The sequence below is a fragment of the Neomonachus schauinslandi genome, chromosome 8 (genome assembly GCF_002201575.2).
Source record: "Neomonachus schauinslandi chromosome 8, ASM220157v2, whole genome shotgun sequence".
In the NCBI taxonomy this organism is placed as follows: Eukaryota; Metazoa; Chordata; class Mammalia; order Carnivora; family Phocidae; genus Neomonachus; species Neomonachus schauinslandi.
Window position 1 is genome coordinate 45,209,807 of NC_058410.1, and position 24,153 is coordinate 45,233,959.

Sequence of the window (24,153 nt, forward strand, 5' to 3'; positions counted from 1 at the left end):
GTGCGATCACTTCCACACTATTCCCTTTAAATAATATTAACCAGATAGTGCTTCACATCAAGATAGTAACAAAGAAACACAGAACCTGAGATCAAAAGGGAGAAAGAACTACTGCCATCAGTAATTCATCTCCCAAACTTTCTTCAAGAGCTTTTATCCTTCAGAAACTGTTGTTTAAAAAAGATCTTTTGGAATAGTAATAGTTATTGCTGTCATGACATGTCAAACATAAGCAAGTGTTTGTATTTTTTTTAAAGATTTATTTATTTATTTACTTACTTGATGAGAGAGAGAGAGAACACAAGTAGGTGGAGAAGCAGGCAGAGGGAGAAGCAGACTCTCCGCTGAGCAAGGAGCCTGGTGTGGGGCTCCATCCCAGGACTCCGGGATCATGACCTGAGCTGAAGGCAGACGTTTAACTGACTGAGCCACCAAGGCGCCCCTGCAAGTGTTTTTAAATAGCAGAAAATATGGAATAACTTTAGATTCAAAATTATGGCTAAAAGTGCTTTCCCTAGTCCAAAATTACACCTTGAAAATGACAGAAACCACAACAGTGAAGAGAATATGTCCAGTGGAATTCTGAAGTAATAAATAGACTCTGTATCTTCCTTCAAGCCTAACTCAAAAATGATTTACCTTCCAGGGAGACAATAACCAACCAGTGGTACTATTACAAGCATCATCACTACTACCAGGCATGCATTTATGGTGTTTGAGAAAGAGCTCTGGGCAATGCCAACTGCAGAAAGCACTCCAAATTTAAGAATTAATAACTTTCAGCTTGGTTTTGGGAAGGGGAAGGTGGGAGCTGCTATGTTCCAAATGTTCTGTGTCTTCCCGAAATTTACATAATGAAATAGAACCCCAAAGGTTGTGGTATTGGGAGGTGGGGATTTGGAGATGTGATTACATCATGAGGGCAGAGCCCTCCTGACTGGGATTAATGCCCTTATAAAAGCAGCTTCCAGAAAGCTCCCTGGCCTCTTCTACCACGTGAGATTTATAGCAGGATCTCACCAGATATTGAACCTGACAGTGCCATGATCTTGGACTTCCCAGCCTCAAGAACTGTGAGATAAATGTGCGTTGATTATAGGCCACCCAGTTTACAGTATTTTTGTTATAGTTGGTCCTAATGGACTAAGACAGGAGTTAATTACTGAATGCCTACTAGAATATAGGAGCTTTACAGATCAATTCAGCTCAAGTCTCAAAATGTACCTATGAGAAAGAATAGCCTACCTATTTTATAAATTAGAAAATGATTGTTCAGAGAAGCGTAGTAACTCATTCATGGTCATATGCTAAGTGGTGGGCAGAGCCAACCAGTCTGTCAGATTCCAAAGTTTGAGCTCTTTCTGCCACATAATACTGCATTTTACAGGACAAGGGCTTGCAAAACCCTTTTTTCCCACCTTTAGAAGGCTCCTTTATAGAAACAGATTTTCCAACTTTGATTATATTTATTAAAAATAAGAAAATGTGATTTATCTTTAATTTTTATCAGATAACAAAGTCCCTAAATATTGTTAACATTGCAACCTAAGAGAAATCATTGGTCCAACTTTGTCACTGATTTTTCAAATTAATGTCAGGTTTGAGCAATACGGTCACAGGAGGGTCATACCTTCAGAATCACTCTGAGTTATTTAATACCTATTATATAGTTTTGCTGGACAATGATCTGAACTTACTATGTTTTATTATATTTTTGCCAAAATCATGTTTGAATTTGTAACTACAGCAGACCTTGCAGGTTATCTGAGCAAAAAAAAAAAACTACATTGATAAAAACAAATATATCCATTGCACACATATATATACACAAATGAATAATAAGGTTAAGAGGGGCAAAATGCAATTACTATACATTTGAAGAGACTTCAAACCCATGTATATTAAACTTTCTGAACAACTGAAGTTAACTGGTTTGGATCCTAAGAGAAATCCTGCCAATGGTAAAACGTAGGACTTAAGGAACGTTGGACACTGTGTGAAGAGCTGTGACCTCTCCACTTTTCGGCTGGTGTAACTCCACATGTCAATGGAACCTAAGGCTAATCTGGATGATGGAAAACACTGTAATAGCCATTGTATTCTTTTATCTTCCAAAATTCCTCTAAACATGTCTGCGACCCATCAACAACCTGGCTGTATGGGGTTTGGAACTGCCGGCCCATGATATATTCCTTCTTAATCCAATGTCTGGAAAAGATTGATTTTAAAAAGGAAAGTAAAAAAATTTTAACTTTTTCTTAATGGTTCCTAAGTCACTGAGGAGTATCTATCCCTGAAATCCATTAAATCACATTAGTTCAGATTCCTAAGCATTTAAGAACATGTAGACTAAAATTCATTCCAAATTTATAAAAATAAAATCCACAGAATGTGGCAATGTCGACAATCTGTGACAGACCTTTCTTGTTCAAAACCAAACACTATCAGGTAAGTTTTGTCTCAATTTTAACTTTGCCCATTATCACCAAAACTACTTATTTCTAACACATGTATACTGAAAGTGATAAATACTTACACTTAACTGAATTTTTTTTTTTAAATGGAGCTTTACGGGAAAAATAAAAGCAGAATGCTATTTTTCTAAACAGTTTATAAATGACACTGAAGCTTTTGGGCCTTGAATACAAGGAAATTTCCAAATACTTTGGAAATGCAAAACTGTTCATTGCTAAAGTGGGAAGCCTTTCCCAAACTGCTCCCTCTTGAAGATTGTATATTCTACTTCAAAAGAAATGGCAACATGACCCAAAGCCCTGGGCATATCAGTGAAGTAAAAGAGTACTATCCCAGCGAGGACCTGTGTTTCTAATTCTATGACTTTTTTCCCAGCATGACTGCTAGTGTCCATCTCCAACAATGGAATGTTAGAGTCTGATATGTTCTTATTGGTGAAGAATTGTTTTGACTATCATCAAGCACCTGAAAACTGAATGTTTTCAGCCTTTGACACTGCCCTATATCTTACATGGTGTTTACAGGTGAAATAGAAACCATGTTGTTGGCACTCTGTGAGCTTAGTGATTCCTAAGAACTCACATGAATGGAACAAATGAGATCGAAGCATGGCACTATTGATCATACCGATGACCTGCTTTGGGAGTACTCTTGCTACTTCCCAGCCTTGCCAGACCCCTGATGACTTTGTGGCTGCCACTTCTCCAGGACATATCATGATCGGAGGTTTATTTGCCATTCATGAAAAAATGCTGTCCTCAGAAGACTATCCCAGACGACCAGAAATCCAGAAGTGTGTTGGGTGAGTAGAGTCTCAAAGAACACATTTAGATTTCCAGATTATACTATGAGACTAAGGCATGTAAGCATTCACTTGTATTAACATCTAAATTATTTTAATAAAATTTAAACTCATATATTTTTAAGTTGCATATAGTTAGTCTTGTAATCCTTCCTTAAAAGAGAAATATATCAGCCCTGTATGTATAATCAACCACTAAGTGCAGAGGCAGTGAATGCTTTCCCTTAATATTTGTATTTAGATTTTGCCTAAAAACAAACAAACCCTGAAGTCACGTGAGAAAACCAATTAGGAGACACTGTAGCCTGTCCACAACAAACATACACAGCACATTTCTATTTATATTATATATGTATATGTATTTATTATATATTAATATTAATGTATATGAATTTATATTACATTATCTATTTATACTATGTATTGTTCATGTTTATATCCCTCACAACATGCATTTTGTTTTAAATATGTATTATTTAGTGTTTTGTTTAAAATGGGCTACATTTAAAATTTCTCTCTACACTAGCATTTTTGTCAATGCTGCATTCATTTCATTCTTGAAATTATCAAATTCTTTCATGATAAATTAAGGCCTTACTTCAACTTAATGTGTTCCTTCTTCTTTGATGAACACTTTCCACTGAAAGTTTGACTGTAGAAAAGACACGGCACAGTGTACTATGGAAAAGTAAAGCTGGGCAGAGGATGTTACGAATGGATTTTCTTTAAGGAGAGCAGGATATTTGAATTCTAATTTCAGTCTGGGAACAAACTACAAAACATTTTGTAGACTTAGGCAAATCACTTAAACTTGTTGAGTTACAGTTTCCAATTTTCTCTTTTGTAAAATAAGGGCCCGGATAACTTGGGGACACAGGCAGCATCGGCTTCTGTTGCTATGGCAAATGTGATCACCATGCTTCCTTCCCCTCAGAAATCCTGCTTTCTATCTTGATGATTTTGTATGTAAACTTAACCTTCTCTTCCCCCTCCCTTTTTTCTTTCTTTATCAAAAAGTATTTACCAACTCCTCTAAGAATGCTGTCAGATAAAATGTGATTCCACATCACACTAACATTCCTTCCTGTCATTCACCCTAGAAGTTGGGAGCTTTGAGCTACTGTCTTCTTAAATGTTGGTTATCAGGAATACCAGCAAATGCCTCAAGATAAATAATGAAGATTTTCAGAGCACTAAATTGGTACCCAGAGAATGACTACAGATTTGAGGCCCACAATTATAGGCTGACAGTTAAGGATGGAAAATATGAAAAAATCATTGATCTAATAAGCAAATTTATTCTGAAAAAAAAAATTACTGACTTGAACATCCTTCCACCTTATTGACACTCCTTAAGAGAAACAGTATTCGTTCAGCATCAAACATCTATTTATTAAGTGCCTACATTAACTAGGCCCTATTCTAGGCACTGGGATACAGAAGTGAATACACCAAAGAGGTTTAGACTCTCATGGAGCTAACATGGGGGGACCCTGAAAATATACATTTTAATTGTTATACAATGCATTATTTTTATTATGATTCATTACATTTACTTTTCTTTCTTTCTTTAAATTAAAAACTTAATGCTGATTTGCCAAACTTCACTTTTAGATAGTCTCCAATGACAAATAATATTATTAAAATACTTTATCATAATTCAGTGAACTAAAAGGACACTTAAAAATATCAAAACCCTGAACAATAATATTCTCCTCTATGAATGGATAAAGACGTGGTGTGGTGGAATATTATTCAGCCATAAAAAAGAATGAAATCTTGCCATTTGCAACAACATGGATGAGTCTAGGCAGTATAATGCTAAGTGAAATAACTCAGAGAAAGACAAATACCATACGGTTTCACCCATTTAGGAAACAAAATGAACAAAGGAAAAATAAAGAGAAAACCAAAAAGCAGACTCTTCACTACAGAGAACAAACTGATGGCTAACAGAGGGAAGGTGGGCAGGGGATAGCTGAAATCGGTGAAGAGGATCAAGAGTATACTTATATTGAGCACTGAGTAATATATGGAATTTTTGAATCACTATATTGTACACCAGAAAGTAATATAACACTGCATGTTAACTGTACTGGAATTTAAAATAATAGTAATATTCTCCTTTATTCATTTAAAAAACATTTGAATCTTTACTATGTATTAGGTACTGTTTGCAACCTTTTGTATACGGTGGTGGATGACATAAACTTAACAGTAAATCAGTAAACAAACAACTCAGTGCCCTGAAGTAATCACAAATCAAGAAGTCAACTGGGAAAACCCACCGAAAGAGGAAATAGCTATGTTTCGTAACTAAAATAGTGCGCTTTATCTAGGAGAAAGCTACTGAGCTTATACCCACAGCCTGTTTTATATGTGATTCTTTTTTTTTTTTTAAAGATTTTGTTTATTTATTTGAGAGAGAGAGAATGAGAGAGAGCAAGCACATGAGAGGGGGGAGGGTCAGAGGGAGAAGCAGACTCCCTGCTGAGCAGGGAGCCCGATGTGGGACTCAATCCCGGGACTCCAGGATCATGACCTGAGCCGAAGGCAGTCGCTCAACCAACTGAGCCACCCAGGAGCCCTTATATGTGATTCTTAAGAGTCTTATTAATCTGGTTTCCAACCACAATAGTTTAGAAGCCAAAAAAAAAAAAAAAAGCCAGGCTAGTGAGTCTAAGGAGTAGATATAAAATGGACAGCAATAAAATGGTGACACCTAACTATAAGACACATCTTCATACTGCAGAATACTAAACTGAGTATTCAAATGATCCCAAAATTAGTCAAGAAAAAGTTAAATCCTGCTGAACAGACTCTATTTAAGAAACTATATACCCTCTAGAAAGGTTTCCATCAAGAACTATTTTTAAATAAATGGAGTTTAGTGAAGTTTACCCTTTAAGAGGTAAGCTTTACTGATCCAGAAATTGTCCATTGTAAGGCAGAGGTGTGAATAAAATGAGTTACCATCATGTCTATAGAAGAGTTATGTTCTGATTTTCTAAAACAAACCAACCAACCTTGTTTCCCAACAGCTTTGAGATATCAATTTTCCTTCAAGCTCTTGCCATGATTCACAGCATTGAGATGATCAACAATTCCCCACTACTATCTGGAGTCACACTGGGGTACGAGATCTATGACACCTGTACCGAAGCCACAGTGGCAATGGCCGCCGCTCTGAGGTTTCTGTCTAAGCTCAGCTGCTCCAGAGAAACCATGGAGTTTATGTGTGACCATTCCAGCTACATGCCAAGAGTTAAGGCTGTCATAGGCGCTGGCTACTCAGAAATAACGATGGCTGTCTCCAGGATGCTGAATTTACAGCTCATGCCACAGGTGGGTTTTGTCTTACTGCCAACGTTGGTTTTGAGCATATTCTTTATTATGAGAGGATCAGGGTAACCTGGGAAACTAGTTATGGAGTTGCTTTTACTTTAACCTTTCTTTCTCTTCAGTCAAAGAGGGCATGGTGCCTATTCTGGATAGTATAGCAGACAGAGCACTAAGGGAAGATAGTCTCCCTCAATCCACCAGATCGAGTTTCTGAAGGTTCTCAGCAGGATTCAGATAAGACCAAAATCTCTGATTGCCTCAACTGCCTTGTTACTGAAATAACATCAGTTGGGTGCTATGAAGAAAACTGAAGAGAGACTGAGCGGTAAGGGGACATGCAGGTCAAGGAACACTTCTTGAAACTCAAATGAGAAGGGACAGCCAAGGGAAGATGGGGAGGAGAGGACAGCATCTACGCTGAGAAAACAGTAAGTACAAAGTTCAAATGCTGAAGAATAACAAAAGGTCAATATAGCTAGATCAGGTGTATAGAAAAGAGTACGGTAAGAAGTGCATTTGCAGAGATAAGCAAGAGCTGGTCATTCAGCATCTCTGAGACTTTGAGAGTTCCATTATATAGCCTAGTGAAGTTGATTTAAAAAAAAGTTTCTATCCGGGCGCCTGGGTGGCTCAGTTGGTTAAGCAACTGCCTTCGGCTCAGGTCATGATCCTGGAGTCCCTGGATCAAGTCCCGCATCGGGCTCCCTGCTCGGCAGGGAGTCTGCTTCTCCCTCTGACCCTCCCCCCTCTCATGTGCTCTCTCTCATTCTCTCTCTCTCAAATAAATAAATAAAATCAAAAAAAAAAAGTTTCTATCCAAAATGACAAAACAAAAGAATTACTCCCCCAAATAGCTCAGAGATAAGGCTTTGGCTCAAATTTTCTAGACTCTCTATAATGCTGGTTAGGTGAGAAGTAAGAAAAGTAGACTATTTTTAACAATGATTATGTCGTGTAAAAATGTCATTTCCATGACTGACAACACTAGATAACACAAAAGGAAAGGGGACTCTCCGCAGGGGACACTGATTTTACTGAAGCCCAGGTGTCAAATGTAGATGAGCCCAGCAATGCCAAGTATAAAATGTAGGTCTGCATAGCAATGTCAGGAAACTAAGATTTAGGCACATGTCCACCGTGTGCCAATATCCATTTAATTTTTTTCCTTGAATCTTCATAAGAATCTTATTATTTCACAGGTAAAGAAATACTAGCTTTACCAAATTTATTGAAGTCAGGATTCTGACAGTTTGTCTGACTCCAAAGCCTACTGTCTTTCCACCATACCAGGTGGCTGCTATAAATAGTGGAAAAAACAATCACTGAGCAAGTGACACAGTGTGGAAGGTTAATAATTCCCCCTAGAATAAAATTCCCAGAGCTGTAAATCAAGCAAAGCTTTGCACATATTAGGTAGGTCTCCCAAAATGCTGATGCTTGTTTAAGTACATCAGGGGTCACAAAACTATAGCATGTAGATCAAATGTGGCTCTCAAGCTCTTGAGCTGTCAAGTAAGAATGGTCTTTACATTTTTTAAAAGGTTGTAACAAAAAATACTATATATATAAATGTATATCTGTATACATATATATATGTATATATGACAGAGACCATATGTGGCCAACAAAGCTTAAAATATTTTATATCTGGTCCTTTATAGAAAAAGTGTGCTGACCCCTAGACTAGATGATTATTTGGCTGGATGATTTATTTTACCTAGAATAAAAAATCATCAAAGTTGTCAATTAGACAAAATGTTGAATACACCAGGTGTTCCAAGATGCATTTTGCTTATTTGACCAGCTGCATTTTTCCTGTATTTATCTCTAAGTATTCAAATAATATTCACTATTGGCCTTGGCCTGAGATATAAGATAGATGTAACTGGATACAGAAATGTAGCTGGAGACAGAAGATAGAGCCTGAACCTTCAGAGAGCTTGTACGGTACACAATATGAAATGATTGAAGAACAATGACTCTAAATAGTCACTATTTAAATGTCACGATTTAAGCTATTTATAAGTAGAAGCTATTTATAAAGTAGAAGTTCATTGAAGGGGAAGAATGTAAAGGACCAGAGAATTTAGGAAAAGATTACAGAAATTCACCGAAATGAAAGAGAGTATGAACAGCCACCTGGAGTTCCTCAACACCATAACTAAAAGAGTCTATCAATTTCCAGGTGAGTTATGAATCAACCGCAGAAATCCTAAGTGACAAAATTCGCTTTCCTTCATTTTTACGGACTGTGCCCAGTGACTTCTATCAAACTAAAGCAATGGCCCACCTGATTCAGAAATCTGGATGGAACTGGATTGGCATCATAGCCACAGATGATGACTACGGACGACTGGCCCTCAACACTTTTGCAGTTCAGATTACAGCAAATAACGTGTGCATAGCTTTCAAAGAAGTTCTCCCAGCCTTCCTCTCAGATAATACCATCGAGATCAGGATCAATGAGACACTTGAGAAAATCATAGCAGAAGCCCAAGTTAATGTCATTGTGGTATTTCTGAGGCAATTCCATGTTTTCAATCTCTTCAGTAAGGCTATAGAAAGGAATATAAATAAGATCTGGATTGCTAGTGATAATTGGTCAACGGCCACCAAGATTACCACCATTCCCAACATTAAAAGGATTGGCAAGGTTGTGGGGTTTACCTTTACAAGAGGGAATATGTCTTCTTTCCATTCCTTTCTTCAAAATCTGCATATATTTCCCAGTGAGAATAATAAGCTCTTACATGAATATGCCATGCTCTTGTCAGCCTGTGCATATGTCAAGGACAGTGATTTGAGTCAATGCATTTCCAACCATTCTCAGGGGACTTTGGCCTACAAGGCTAACGAGGATATAGAAAGGAACTTCTCCCTGAGAAATGATTTCCTGTGGGATTACACTGAGCCGGGACTTGTTCACAGTATCCAGCTTGCGGTGCTTGCCCTTGGTTATGCCATTCGGGATCTCTGCCAAGCTCGAGACTGTCAGAACCCCAACGCCTTTCAACCATGGGAGGTACTAACTCACACATCCAAGAAAATTCCCCTACAGTCATTTTTTTCCTTGAGTTGATTTGCAAATATTTATATTAACTGCTCTTAATCGTATTCCTTTTGTAAGTAGATACCTTCAGTGAATAACCTGCATTTCTATCATTAGCTCTTTGTTCTTGAGGATAATAGAGTTGTTATTTTGTCTTCACTACTACTACACTGACCCACTAAAGTGGTGTTCTTTTATTTTCCAAGAAGATCAAGTTGATAGAAGTATTTTCCGTGAGTTTATGAATTTGTATCTGATCTTATAGTTTTTCAATACTTCATATGAATTATTTCTTTTAGTGCTCTTGACAAACACAAGACCGGGCATGTTTAATGGTCCTTTTTATTATCACTAAATATTATCAATGAGGAAACTAAAGCTAGAAAGTACTAGAAATATGACTCTAGTCTGGGTCTTCTGCCTCTATGCCCTTTGTTTTTTGTGGTGTCTCTGGTAGTTTATAGTCTTCAAAGCCTTCAGCTACAACTCTTAGGACAGTCTCCCTAGGACTCCAGTCTTCCTCAAATGAACGTTGTGAGATCAATCATAATAATTCCTATGATATCTCAGGTTGAAATGAGCCACAAATTGCGGGTAAAGGAAGTCTTTGCTTTGCTTTGATTAATTTGTAGAAACTCAAATTCAAGCTTAATGTGACCCTTTTTAGTAAAAATTTTATACTGTGCTTTTTAAATGCCGATAAACAAGACATTTAAAAGCAAATTGTTGCTTTACGATGATAAATTTTACTCATTAAAACAGATTTCTCAATAGTGTGTACTCAAAGACAAACTTGTCTGCCTTGATGCAGAATTATGTTCCAAAAATGTATTTATTATAAATGTGTAAAGGAAAAAGAAGGTGAAAGGAAATAAGACTCAATTCTTACCATATACATGAGTATCCAGGACAGGCTATGTCTACTTTTGTCATTTTTACTTTAAACACAAACACAAGCTCCAAGGTCTGAGGTCATCAGCTTACATTTGGGTGGATCATGTAACAGTCATAGGGTGTTTCAAATTGCTCATTTTAAAGCTAGTTCTGTAAATGCAAGGCAGAAAACCTAATGAAGATGGAAGACTAGAGATGAAGATTTTTTTTAAGTTAAAACTATCTTTTTAAAATATATACACTTACGTCTAGCTATTTTAAGATGTCTGTTTGAAAACACACTCTTTGTAATGTAAAATTTGAATGAGGGATTGGTGAAAACTATAAATTAAGTGAACCACAATAATGAAACCACTACACAAAATTTTAGGAATGAGAGGTTGAGAAGGAGTAATAGAGAGAAATTAGACATTCCTGGAGACAGATAGGATAAAGGGGAGGAGACATAAGGAGGCTCATAAGGAAAGAAAAATACAAATAGAGCTATTTATCCACTAAAGATCTGGGAAAGTATTTTAAATCAGGAATAAATCTCAAACATCCTGAGGAAAAGACTTGAGAAAGTATAATCTAAGCAGAGTCTCCCAAAATGTTTTATTTAAACAGTAGGAGCCTGGGGTTGTTCTTTATTCCCCTGGGAGCCTGGTTATCTAGAAACAAATGAAAACAGATTGGAAAGGAGGAATATGTGAGTGGTTTGCTCCTTTGATCACAATGTGAGTAAACCACATCTGTGCCAGATTCAGTGGGACAAATAATGCAGACAATTGTCTTTTTATGAAGAAATCTCCATACACTTTAAATTTAAAAGATCAGCAACATTTAGGGTCACTAATCAAAGATACATTCCTAAAGATTATTTTGACCCCTGGTAAAATTCACTCATATTTAAATATTACTTTCTAAATAATTTTACATTCAAATAACTTCAAAGGAGTTTTCCCCAATATTTGGGGATCGCTCTTACTTTGGCGCCACATTTGATGACATCTGTGAGCAGTATTCAGGAATGGCGCAATCAGAATTGTTTTACTTCAACAGACTTTTAATGTTACTCAGATGTGCATGAGGATACCCCCTCCTTGTTGTGACCAGTGATTTGGGGGGTTTTGTTTCCTTTACTTATGATAAGGTAGAAAGTAGTAAGTGATGTATGTGGGATGACAGAATGTCTAATAGTCAACTTTCTAATTCATACATTGATTTAGCAAATATTTATTGGATGTCTCAATGTTCCAGGCATTGTGTTGAGTGTTGGAAATATTCTGGAAAACAAGACAACTCTCTTCCTAAAGGAGTCATCTCTCTACTGGTGTATACAATCAAACAATTAAGGAGCTGATTACAATGCAGAATGATGCATTACTATGTTTCATAGAGACACAAAACGGCAGAGAAGCACATAACTGAGGCAACCAATCCAGTATTAACAATTCAGAGGATATTCTCCAAAGATCATGACATCTCTGGAGAATACGATGGATGGGTAGGAGTTAGCCAGGACAGAAATACTCCGAGAAGGGAGAGAAAACATGGCATCTTCAGAGATAAGAAAACAGTGCCAAAGAATCGGAGTTTTTTGTGGAAACTACAGGTAAATGAAAGTAGAGAGATTAGTGAAAGATCCATCATTAGGGCCCAGTCAATCACAGCATCTCAAATTTTGATGTGCAGTTGAATTGCCCGGGAATCTTACTATCATGCATATGCTAATTCAGCCGGAGTTGGGGGGATACCTGAAAGTCTGCCCTTCTAACACTCTCTCAGGTGATGCTGATACTACGAGTACAGGGACATCCTTTCAGTAGAAAGTCTGCAAACTCTGTTTAAGGGTTTGGACTCGATAGAGCAAAGGGGAGGCAATTAAAGGTATTTTTAGACAGGAAAGTCTCGTGATCTGCTTTCCACTGCAGAAATAGCATTTCCACTGTGGTGTGCACTGACTAGAGGGACACAAGACTAGAGGCAGAGGGACCAATTTGGTAATCCAGGCATAAAATAAGGATGGCTTATACTCCAGGTACAAGTACTACAAGTACTGTGTGTGACAATGAGCATGGAGACATGCATACATGGATGTTTAAGAGGAAGGATGAGGAGGATCTGTAGATTGGGTGTAAAGGGCGACAGACCAAGAGAAGCAAAGATGTTGCAAGTGATTCCACATTTGGACAATTGGTACTGTTTGTTGAGATGGAAACAGAGAAAAGTAGAGGTCTGGTGGGTATGAAGCTTTCTACTTTGGAGATGTTGAATTCGAAGAGCTTCTGAGACATTCAAGTGTAGCAGTGGCGGTCAGATACTAGTCCAGAAGTCAGAAGAGACATGGGCTGAGAAGATAGTGCTTTTGCAGTGATAAGGAGACTAATAACTCATAATTTTTTTAAAGATTTTATTTATTCATTCATTTGAGAGAGAGTGAGTGAGAGAGAGCATGAGCAGGAGGGAGGGGCAGAGGAAGAGGGAGTCCAACCCGGGGCTCAATCCCAGGACCCCAGGATCATGACCTGAGCCGAAGGCAGAAGCTTAACTGACTGAGCCCCCCGGGCACCCCAAGAGCTAATAATTTTTATGGGCTACTATAGTAGGCATTGACATGTATCCCCCCTAATCTCCATAATATTCTAGTAGGTCCACAGGTTGACGCTCCTTACACTCCGTCCTAAAGAGGTGGCAAGAGGAAATGTTACTCGTGACCAAGACTTGCAGCCGTTTAGAGATGGAGGGGACCTCCACAATTAGGGTCTGGCGCACAGTCACCCACACACGTAGCAGTGACACTGTCCCAGCCTTAGTCCAGGGTGCTTTCCACTACAGCATAGAAAACTTCCTGAAAGGAAAAGACATGGGTTGGGCACCAGACAGAGAAACAAGGCCATGTCCCCTGGGCCTCGAATTTACTCACCAGCACAGTTTCATTAGGGAGATGTCGTGGACATCCGAGAAGTCAGGGGAAAAGGAAAACAACATTAACCACAACAGCTTCAGCGGTGTGGCCTCCTGGCCTTGCGTTCTCAAAAAACAGGTCATTGCCCTCCACAGGGTGAATGCTATAATCATGGAAAGGCAAATCCCACTGTTTAAGATTTATGGTGTTAATTCACAGTGACTTTCAGAGTCTCCATGAAAAAAATAAATAAACAATTGACAGAAAAAGCCTTCGATAACTTCATAACCAGAGCACCGATGTTCAAAACTTACCTTAACCCGGAGCAAATGTTCTGTCTTACTTACCAGGTCAGGAGGGCACTGTTTCGTTTGCCTCTACCGTCTCTCCTGTGAGGACAAGCATACAGTTATGCTAGTTTATGTACATCATACAGTGTTATCACTATTTACAGAACGGGTATGTGTCAGGACTTTACCCTGGAAAACCTAATTAAGTGCAGGTAAAGCCAGGTGGAAATTATAGTTCCAAACTCGAGAGTTGAAGAAGATCTGCTCCCTAAAGAAGTGAGTTTTCTGGGGCTCATGTGTGTGAACTGCTGAAGGAAGGAAGAGAAGAAAATATTGCAGCACACAGGTAGAGGTGGAAACATTGACGGTAGGTCCTTCCTTCCTTTTTTAAATTTTTGTTCCCATCATATTTTTTCTTCCAGGCAATTGCTGGAAAAAGCTTTTGTGTGTTAATTCCTCCCTGTTAGATCTGATATCCTGCTTCTTTAAAGTAATACTAATCAATTTAACATTCATTAAAAGAACTAAGAAATCTGTGGGGACACATAATAAAATCAATATACATTGCTTAGAGATTTTACCGAAGTGACATTTGGTCACTGACTTGATATCATAACTAATATATTTACCTTAAAATATAACTGGATTTTCTATGTTCTAATGACAAAATTGAAGGAAAGAAACATTCCTAAAAGATCAACTGTGAAGGAATAGAATAATTCTATTCAAATAGAGTAATGTCTGCCCCATTCCACAGATTTTGTGCACAACACAAGCCTCATAGACTTAGAGGAGAAGGCCCAGTGTGTTTGAGAGGGTATTTACTTAGCTGTCATTATATATCAGGTTAATGGTGGGGCAGGGTGTTCCTCTTTCCCAGTCCAGTATTCTTCCTCTGCAGCACACACTCGATACAGCTGCCCTATTTGTCAGTAAAATATTTCCTGTCCTATCTGCATTGCATACAAGTTCTTACTGTACAAATTGGGTAACAAGACAAGTAATTTTTCACTGCATTTCTTTCCTCTCAAGCTAAAAAATAATCATTTTATGAATTACATTGGAAATAGAATTTAGAGGTCACTTTATTAGACATTCAATCACTGCAACAGATTTGAAAACCATTGGAGATAATAAGATCCATACCTCCCACCAAATGGAGTAATAAAATATGGATTTAGAGGGCAGGCACCAGCAGTACCTTCCACCCACCAGCTCATCTTCTCTGGTGGGGAGACACCCCGAGAACAGGGTGCTGTTGTCACTGGACTGTCTCCCACATTTGTACCTCTGTCCCCATTGTCCTCATTGTGGAGGTGGTGAGCATAATAACCACTGGTTCAGATTACCCACTCAGGCTTGGCCAAGGATCCAACTGTAGCTAGAAGGAAAGAATGAATTCTATAGCTCCAGAAGACACACTGATGACTGCTTTTGAGTCAGAAGGAAAAAATAAGAAGATATTGAATTAATATATTGTTAGATGCAATGAAAAGACTTGAAAGTCAAAATGTGTGTTCCCAGATAAGGCCCTTCACCCCTTGGCTGGTGGTGCTCATCTAAGAAAAGAGGAAGATGATCCTTGCTCAGTGTGTTTCACTGAGTTGTTACGGGATAGAAGAATATCACACTTCTGAGTATTAGCAAGTAATATATGAATGTCAGGTGGCATCATTAATTGATAGACTCAAAGTATTTTTATTTATTTGTACAATATCCCTATTAGTTAATTAACAGTATTAATAGATATTAATCAAACCTTTACTAATCTGTGCCCAATACCGGGCTAAACTCTTTATATGTTTAATTACATTTAATCCTTACAATAGCCCTGTAAGGTAGGTTTCATTTACTTCATTTTACCGATGGGGAAGCTGAGGCTTAGAAAGAACTGTAAGTGTCAAGACCACATCACTAATGAGATATAGAACCAGGATTAAAGCCCAGGCAACTGTTCCATAGGACCCATCTTGAAATTCTATAACGTGGAAAAAGAAGATGCTCAGATCCCAGTTTGATAATCTAGAGAAGCTGCCCGCTGTAAACATTAGCTTGATTCCTCAAATTTACAGAGCAAGACTTTGGCAGAAATAAGGCTAGAATTCTCAAATTGTTGCCAGGTAGTTAAGAACCTTCTCAACTAGTTACCACACTCATTGATCCAGAATGTCTTTTTTCTACCTCTTAAGTGATATTCCTTAGAAGGCAGTGTCATAAGCGGGATACAGATACATATTTCTATTAGTGTTTGTTTCTATTTTTATATTTTATAGTTACTTGATGTACTAAAAAATGTGACATTCACTGATGAAGGGAATTCATTTCATTTTGATGCCCACGGGGATATGAATACTGGATATGACATTGTGCTCTGGAAGGAGATCAATGGCCACATGACTATCACCAAGATGGCACAATATGATCTGAAGAATGATGTCTTTATCATCATGGACCAAGAAACAAAAAATGAGTTCAGAAATCTTAAGGTAATTTTGTGGTAGCCTGCTTTATAGCATTCAAATCAAATGAGTACCTCAGTTGCAAAAGTGCCACCAAAACCTCCAATGACCCTGCCTGTTTACTGTCCCAAACTTCCCTCCTCAAATTCTCTGGTCAACTTGTGCCTCCCTCCCTTGTACAAGCTCTCTTCATCATCCTCATTTGACCAAAGCATTATCCTGGTTAAATTCAACTCTCTGCCTATTCAATATGGCCCCCGTATAGCTGAACTTGGCAAAACAAAAACAAAAATAAAAACACCTTGTTGACTATTTTCACTCTAAATTCATGATCTCTAACCTCCAGTGGGCCCTTAATGCTGTTGGACAATCAGACTATTACCCTAGTCCATTAACTCACCCACCTTCCTAGATAGCTATTCCATGATTTTTCTTCTCTCCTCTGACTCCAACACACCTTCCCCATCTCCACTTTCAGTTGACCTTGCTTCCTATGTCACTAACAAAACTGAAAAAATCAGAAGAGAATGGCAGTGTTGCCCTGCCGCCACATCCGCCTTCCTTCCGGCACTGTGGGTGGAATGTGTTCCTGGCCAAGGTCAGCTCCTCCCTTGACCTCTGGATCCCAACCACTTTCCACCTGTTCGATGATACTGCTCGGCGATTCTCCACTCTCTCCCACGTCCTCAAGAATTTTCTTTTCTCCACTATCTACATGATGACATAAATATGCTGTTATTCCTTTCATCTTCAAAAAAAAGGAAAGAAACTCCATTGATCCCCCATTTCTCCTTCTATATATTGCCCAATGCTTTATTTCTCTTTACAGCAAAAGTCCTTGAAAAATTTAAATACATTCAATGGCCCGAATTTCTCTCCTCCCATAACTCTCTTGAATTCTCTTCAATTCTTTCTATCCAGTTCACCAATGTTAATAAATCCAAACATCATCTTACTTCACTTACTGGTTAATTGTTCTCTCTGTAAGATGCTTTCTTTCTCTGTTTCCACAACACCAGGCTCCCTTAATTTTCTTCCTCTGTCTCTGGCCACTCCTTCGCAGTCTCTTTTGCTGCTTCCTCATCATTCCAGCTGCCTATAAATATTGGCATACCCAGAGCTCAGAACTGCTCCTCTCCTGTGTCTGCACTTTTCCTTAGTGATCTCATCTGGGCTCGTGGATTTAAATAATGTCATTCATCATATAGAAGGCAGATGACTCCCAGCTTCTTATCTTCTAAATTTCAACCCAAATAAATATACGACTGTGTAATTGACATCTCCACCTGGGTGTCCAATAGTCCTCTTGACTGAGTACCTCCAAACCTAAGCTCCCAAACCTACCTTCATTTCAGTAAATGGCAATTTCCTTTTAGCGGCTCATGGAAAAACCTGGTGGAATCCTTGTCACACTTCCTTTCCAATCTAAGTTTCACTTTCAAACCCATAGTCCAAAACATCAGATAATCCTAAATCTTTTGATATCCCAAAGTTATTAATACCAGACTTTAGAATGTCTTTGCTGTCTCTTGGGGGTGGGGAGAGAAAGAAGGTCTCCCTTTCATCCCCTAATGACGTCCTGCCTGCTGCAAACCCAGATCAGGATGTAACCGTGTCGAGAAGAAAGCCACTGCTTGTGGACACAGGGCTACCAAATCTTGGCTACTTTTCTCTCTCAGCCATATCATTTTCATCTCCCAGAGAAAAGACAAGTTAGCTTAGTCCTTGGATTATGTTCCTGGCTCAGGAACAGCTATTAAGAGAATCTAGACAAACCCTCATTTACCCATTTTGCTTTTGTTTCCCGAAGGTAAGGGTGAGATAATAAAAGATTTATTTCACAAGATATGCCACGAGATAGGGACTGTGAATGGAAAAAAGGCACAGCTGACGTGCAAAGAATTATTAAATTGGAAAGGCCTTCATAAAAATAAGATGCTACATATGATTCACATTGTGACATGCACAATTATAACCTAAATTCTCAGGATTTTTAAAATATTATTTATATATCTAGGGTTGCCCTTTTCACTAATACTTCAATGGTTCTAAATTCAAAATTTCCACTGGTTTTCTAAAAGATTTTATTTATTTATTTATTTATTTATTTATTTATTTATTTATTTAAAGAGAGAGAGTGTGTGTGTGTGTGTGTGTGTGTGTGTGAGAGTGGGAGGAGGTGCAGACGGACAGGGAGAGAGAGAATCTCAAGCAGACCCCCACTGGGCGAGGAGCCTGATGCGGGTCTTGATCTCACAACCCTGAGATGATGACCTGAGCCAAAATCAAGAGTCGGATGGACGTTCAACCGGCTGAGCCACCCAGGTGTCCCTCTACTGTTTTGTTTTTGAAGACTAGACTGGACAGAGTCCTTGGACAGCATGATTAATAACCTTCTTCTAAAGAATATAAAAGCCCAATAAGTTACTATTTTCTTGTATAGTTGAACTCTTTATACAACACAAGATTGGAAATTTCCAAGCCATTGTCTTCTTCTTTTGTTCCATCATTACACATCTGTTCCTCTACTAGGGATTTTCTGAAAGAGTTAATTTCCCTTATTTGCTTACAGAAGTTATTAATGCAACAAAAACTACTTCTTCCTAAGGCAGTTTCACTGTCTGAAATATTTTCTGTTTTTTAAACTTGTTCACATTCCTCCAGATGACAAAACAATTCTGTTTGCTATTTTTTTTAAAGAGACTAAAATACTATTTAGTAAATGTATCTTTAAATTAAGTCAAGGTTGGAGCACCTGGGTGGCTCAGTCAGTTAAGCGTCTGCCTTCAGTTCAGGTCATGATCCCAGGGTCCTGGGCTCGAGTCCCGCATCAGGCTCCTTTCTCAGCGAGGAGTCTGCTTCTCCCTCTCTCTCTACCCTTCCCCCCTGCTCGTCCTCTCTCTCTCTCTAATAAATAAATAAAATCTTTTAAGAATTAATTAATTAATTAAGTCAAGGTTACTTAAGATAAATCTTTTAAAAATCTATTTGAGATTTCTTTCACTTTGCAGCAAATTCAATCTAAATGCTCCAAGGAATGCAGTCCTGGACAAATGAAGAAAACTACAAGAAGCCAGCATATCTGCTGCTATGAATGTGTGAACTGTCCTGAAAATCACTACAGTAACCAGACAGGTAATTATAGTCACTACAGCATGTACAGTGACACACCTGAACCATTTCTCCTAGGCTGATTTTTTTTACATGAGTCCTATTTTGTTTTATTTTTTTTTCATTAAAAAAAGCAGCATTTCATCCTGCTAGATTAAATTCCAGTGAAATTTCATTTGATCTTGGAATTTGCTCTATTATATCAGCAGATGTATAACCAATACATAATAGAGACATAAAAGTAACTTTACTTCCAAGGGAAGTTGTCACCCCTTCAACTGGACTTCCTCTCTCGCATCTCTCAAAACCATGTGAATTCTGTCAATTTTTGTCCACGTATCCCCCACATAGACATGCCTGCCTTGTAACTGGGGCACAGCAACTATAAACAAATAAATGCTGAATTAGCTAAACAGAGCATGATAGAAACCCAGAGGTGTGTATACCCTGGAGATCTCATTATTCCTACCAAGAAGCAACGGTAAAGCCTAAAAAGAACCTTCTGTGAAAGGAAGGGATGAACCGTTGACATAGATGAGATGCTACTGATTGTTTGACAAACCTATCTTTAACAATTTTACAAGATCAGAGCAAAATATACAAATTAAAGAACAAGAATAAGGTCAGCAGCCTTCAGGGTCTTAAAAGGAGCTATCAGCACTTTCCCTGGAGTTAAGCCTACTTTAAAAGCATCGTGTTCCCTTGTTTACTGTTGCATCCCTCTTCATCTATAACAGCTGAGAACCTGAGAACTGGAACAATTCTCAAATGCTTACTCTTTTTTCTCACTGGCTCCAAGGGGAATGTATCGCAATGTTAATATTCCAATAGTCATGTTCTGTCATTATCTCACAAAAATGCCACTTGTCCCAACCTGAGATGGGCTCGGCTGTGTAAATAATTAGGTATTGGGGGTTGGATTTACCAGGTAATATGGTGTCTAGCAGCTGTCTGCCTAGTGGGATAAATAAAAACGAGAGAGTATGTGGCGTTTATTTCCCATAAAGATGTACACGAGTTTTCAAAATATAATTTGGGGTTGTCTTTGGATAACCAGGGAAAGAACAAGTGTAGAAGACTGCCTTTCCTTTGGAGGAAAAGCAAGGATTTAGGGTGATCTAAGAGGACATTCTCTCCTATTGTTCTCCATGTCTCCAGGGCACAGCTCTTGTACAGAGACAAGGCATTAAATGTTCACCAAACAGGTGAAGAAGAGAGCACATGCTAGCAGTGGCAGTTAGGGGAGGACGGAGAAGAACGGGTATTTGTAGGGAAACAGGGCTTAGAAAGAGGAAGAGACTGGAGAGGTAATGAAGTGTATAGACAGACACACAACCTGACTTTGAGGTTAAGGAAGAAGAGAACGCGGGCCCCGTATAAAATTGAATGGGCACTGTGGAGTGTTCTCAGATGGATGCCCAGAGAGGGGCTTCTGGCAAGAGATGGGACCCCATCTTAAGGGGGCAAGACTGGAGAGCAAATGCAATCACACTCCCAGAGACTCCGCTCTGATATCAGCTCTTCATGCGGCCCTGCCATCAGAATCAGCAGAAATCACTTCCAAGCTTATCACTGCCTGTGTGAGAGACTCAATTTTACTGATCCCCTAGACAAAAAAAATTAACTTTAATTCTTCATTCACTGTCACTGGTTACAATCTTGCTTTATCTCATTTTTAGGGAGCTTTTAGGGTGACCCAGCCATATTTTCTCTGCTTTTAAAAGAGCTGCTTCCTTATTTACAATAGCAGTTCTCACTACATTGAGTGTCTACTGTGTGTAACGCTCCATGCAAAGCATTTTATATTTATTCTGTCACTGAATGCAGAACCCCAGTGAGGCAGAGTCTTTTTAAATTTTTTTAAAGATTTGGAAATAGACTCAGAAAGTTCAATTTACTTATTCAAGATTATGGGAGTCATAAGTGATAAAGAAAGGGACTTGAGATGCATCCAATTCCAAAGCCCTTCTTCTTAATAGAGTTCGAATAGCAAGTTTCTAAGAGGCTAGTATCTATCCTGAATACATTGATTTCCTAAAGACTCACAGCCCAGCTGGCTTTTTCTTTTCTTTTTCTTCCCCTCTTTTTCTTCCCTCGCCCTCACACTTTCTCTCTTGACTTCTTTTGGGTTCTGTGCATGCTTTATTTCAGTAAGTAACCAATACGACAATGATCTCTATCCCTTTTGTCCTCGGGACTATAACTAAGGAGTCTCATTTGTAGCATCATTGTGGACAATCACCTGTTTTAACTGTTTGCAGTGTAACTGAATCTCCTGTCTTTTAGATATGGATCACTGCCTTTTATGCAACAACGAAACTCACTGGGCCCCTGTAAGGAGCACAAGGTGCTTTGAAAAGGAAGTGGAGTATCTCAACTGGAATGACTCCTTGGCTATACTGCTCCTGGCCCTCTCCCTACTAGGAATCCTGTTTGTTCTGGCCATTGGCATAATATTTACAAGAAACCTGAACACACCCGTTGTGAAATCATCTGGGGGATTGCTGGTTTGCTATGTGATCCTTCTCTGTCATTTCCTCAACTTCGCCAGCACGGGCTTCTTCATTGGAGAACCACAAGACTTCACATGTAAAACCAGGCAGACATTATTTGGTGTGAGCTTCACTCTCTGCATCTCCTGCATTTTGATGAAGTCCCTGAAAATTCTGCTAGCCTTCAACTTCGATCCCAAGTTGCAGAACTTCCTGAAATGCCTCTATAAACCCATCCTCATCATCTTCACTTGCACAGGTATCCAGGTTGTCATTTGCACCATCTGGCTGATCTTTGCAGCACCTGCTGTGGAAGAGAACATCTCCTTGCCCAGAGTCATCATCCTGGAATGCGAGGAGGGATCTGTCCTTGCATTTGGCACCATGCTGGGCTATATTGCCATCCTGGCCTTCATTTGCTTCATATTTGCCTTCAAAGGCAGGAAATTACCTGAGCATTACAATGAAGCCAAATTCATAACATTTGGCATGCTCATTTATTTCATAGCTTGGATCACATTCATCCCTGTCTATGCAACCACATTTGGTAAATATTTGCCAGCTGTGGAGATTATTGTTATTTTAATATCTAACTATGGGATCCTGTGTTGCACATTCTTTCCCAAATGCTATGTTATTCTTTGTAAGCAAGAGACTAACACAAAATCTGCCTTTCTCAAGATGATTTACAGTTACTCTTCCCACGCTGCGAGCAGCCTTGCCATAAGTCATGTTTCACTGGACTCCACTAACAGCAGCATCACAATGACCGATCCCAGCTCTGGCGGCAGGTCTGCAGCCTGGCAGGAAGGCAAGGATCTTCAGGCACAAGCATTTGCACACATATGCAGAGAAAATGCTACACGTGTATCTAAAATTTTGCCTCGAAAAAGAATTTCAAGTATATGAAAGCATCCTTAAGAGATGGCATGTCCTAGAATAAAATGTGTCTAGGATCTTTATATTTAAAATGTGCATTTATTTTCCAACAAATATATTCTATGTGTTTCTTCACTGCCACCATGTTCACCAATGCTCCCTCTGTCCAACCACCTGTTTAACAAAGAAAATAGAGCCCTCGCCCTGAAACCGCCTTCATTCCTCCATCTGCCTCCATCTTCACCCCGTTCCTCTTAGGCACATTTCTATTCAAAAGTAGCCCAGAATACATCATCCATATTATGTCCTCTGTCTCCTCTTCTCAAACCTCTTCGTATGGGTTCTCCTTCTCTCCTAAAGCATCTTTATCTTCCCACTTCCCCTGCTTGGTTCAGCTGAACAAGCATTTGAACAGTTACCATGTGCCAGGTGATAGGCTAAATACGAAGGTACAAGAAGGATCAAGGCACCCTTTCTTACCTCAAGGAGTTCAAAATCCTTGACAGTTACATATTGACATCTTCATTTCAGTGTGGGGAATTCTAAGATTGCCATGTGCATGGGGCACTGTAACAGTATAGTGACGTGGCGCTTAGCCACCTTGGGGGATGATGAGAGAGCTTCGAAGAAAGCTAAATAAATGATATGACGTTTAGGTGAAGTCTCAAAAGATGAGTAAGAGTTAGCTAATCAAAGAAAGTATAGAAATCTGGTCCAGATAAAGGGGGAAAGCCCGGGGCAGCAGCAGAAAGTGTCAAGAAGGTGTGCTCAGGGGAGTACAGTCATTTGGTATTTATGGAGAGGAGTCCTGGTTTGTATGTAGAGGTTAGGTCATGAAGGAATATCACAGACTGGAGTCCTTTTATAGGAAGTTTAGGTCTTTATCTTGTGGGCAGAAGGTCATCAAGATGACAGGTTCAAAGTTCCATTTTAGGAAGATCACTCTGAGACAGGGTAGATGATGGAGTCTAGCTGGGAGAGGATTAGGATCTACACTAGGCGATAGAGAAAAGAATATGAATATGTATTTAAGCCATATAGGAAGTGGTAATTTACCTGAAGTAGTTGCAGTATAAGCTTCTAGTTTAGTTTATTGAAGGATATGTGCAATGCAGGAAGAAGACTGGTTTAGAATAGAAGATGGAATACTGAATTTGAAGTGCCCGGAGTAATTTCAAGATGTATCAAGTGTTCATACGGATATAAGACTCTGAGCGCAGGGGACAGGGCAGGGCTGCTGATAAGGATTTGAATGCCATGTTCACATTGTCACCCATCCTTATAAAACGGATAAGCATACCAAATAACACTGTCTCCGATCTTGACGTCCTCTTTAACTACAACTTTCTCTCTCCCTCCTCTTCACAACTGAATGTTTGAAGGAATAGTGTCATTATTGATTTGTGACCCCCTGAGCCCCTAGAATCTGGCTCCTAATTGTACCACTCTGCCAAAATAGTTCAGAGAACAGTT

General features: G+C 38.9%; 1 protein-coding gene across 3 annotated transcripts; it reads left to right on the forward strand.

Moving 5' to 3' along the window:
- The first annotated feature begins 3,083 nt into the window (after positions 1-3,083).
- GPRC6A (G protein-coupled receptor class C group 6 member A) lies at positions 3,084-22,710 on the forward strand. Of its 3 annotated transcripts, none has more exons than XM_021693566.1 (6): positions 3,084-3,277; positions 6,319-6,622; positions 8,805-9,641; positions 16,013-16,225; positions 19,210-19,333; positions 21,596-22,710. In XM_021693566.1, exons 1-6 carry the CDS (start codon positions 3,084-3,086, stop codon positions 22,708-22,710), a joined length of 2,787 nt encoding a protein of 928 aa, XP_021549241.1. The 3 variants fall into 3 exon arrangements, with proteins under 3 accessions (XP_021549241.1, XP_021549243.1, XP_021549242.1); XM_021693568.1 differs by having other exon boundaries at positions 8,805-9,116; XM_021693567.1 differs by lacking the exon at positions 16,013-16,225.
- Positions 22,711-24,153: the final 1,443 nt, after the last annotated feature.

What these genes read in the sequence shown, in the direction of transcription:
- GPRC6A (XM_021693566.1), top strand. Translation starts at nt 3,084, where the DNA reads ATGGCACTATTGATCATACCGATGACCTGCTTTGGGAGTACTCTTGCT. An exon ending in GAAATCCAGAAGTGTGTTGG is followed by an intron (nt 3,278 to 6,318) that starts GTGAGTAGAGTC and finishes GTTTCCCAACAG; the next exon opens with CTTTGAGATATCAATTTTCC. An exon ending in ATGAGTTCAGAAATCTTAAG is followed by an intron (nt 16,226 to 19,209) that starts GTAATTTTGTGG and finishes TTCACTTTGCAG; the next exon opens with CAAATTCAATCTAAATGCTC.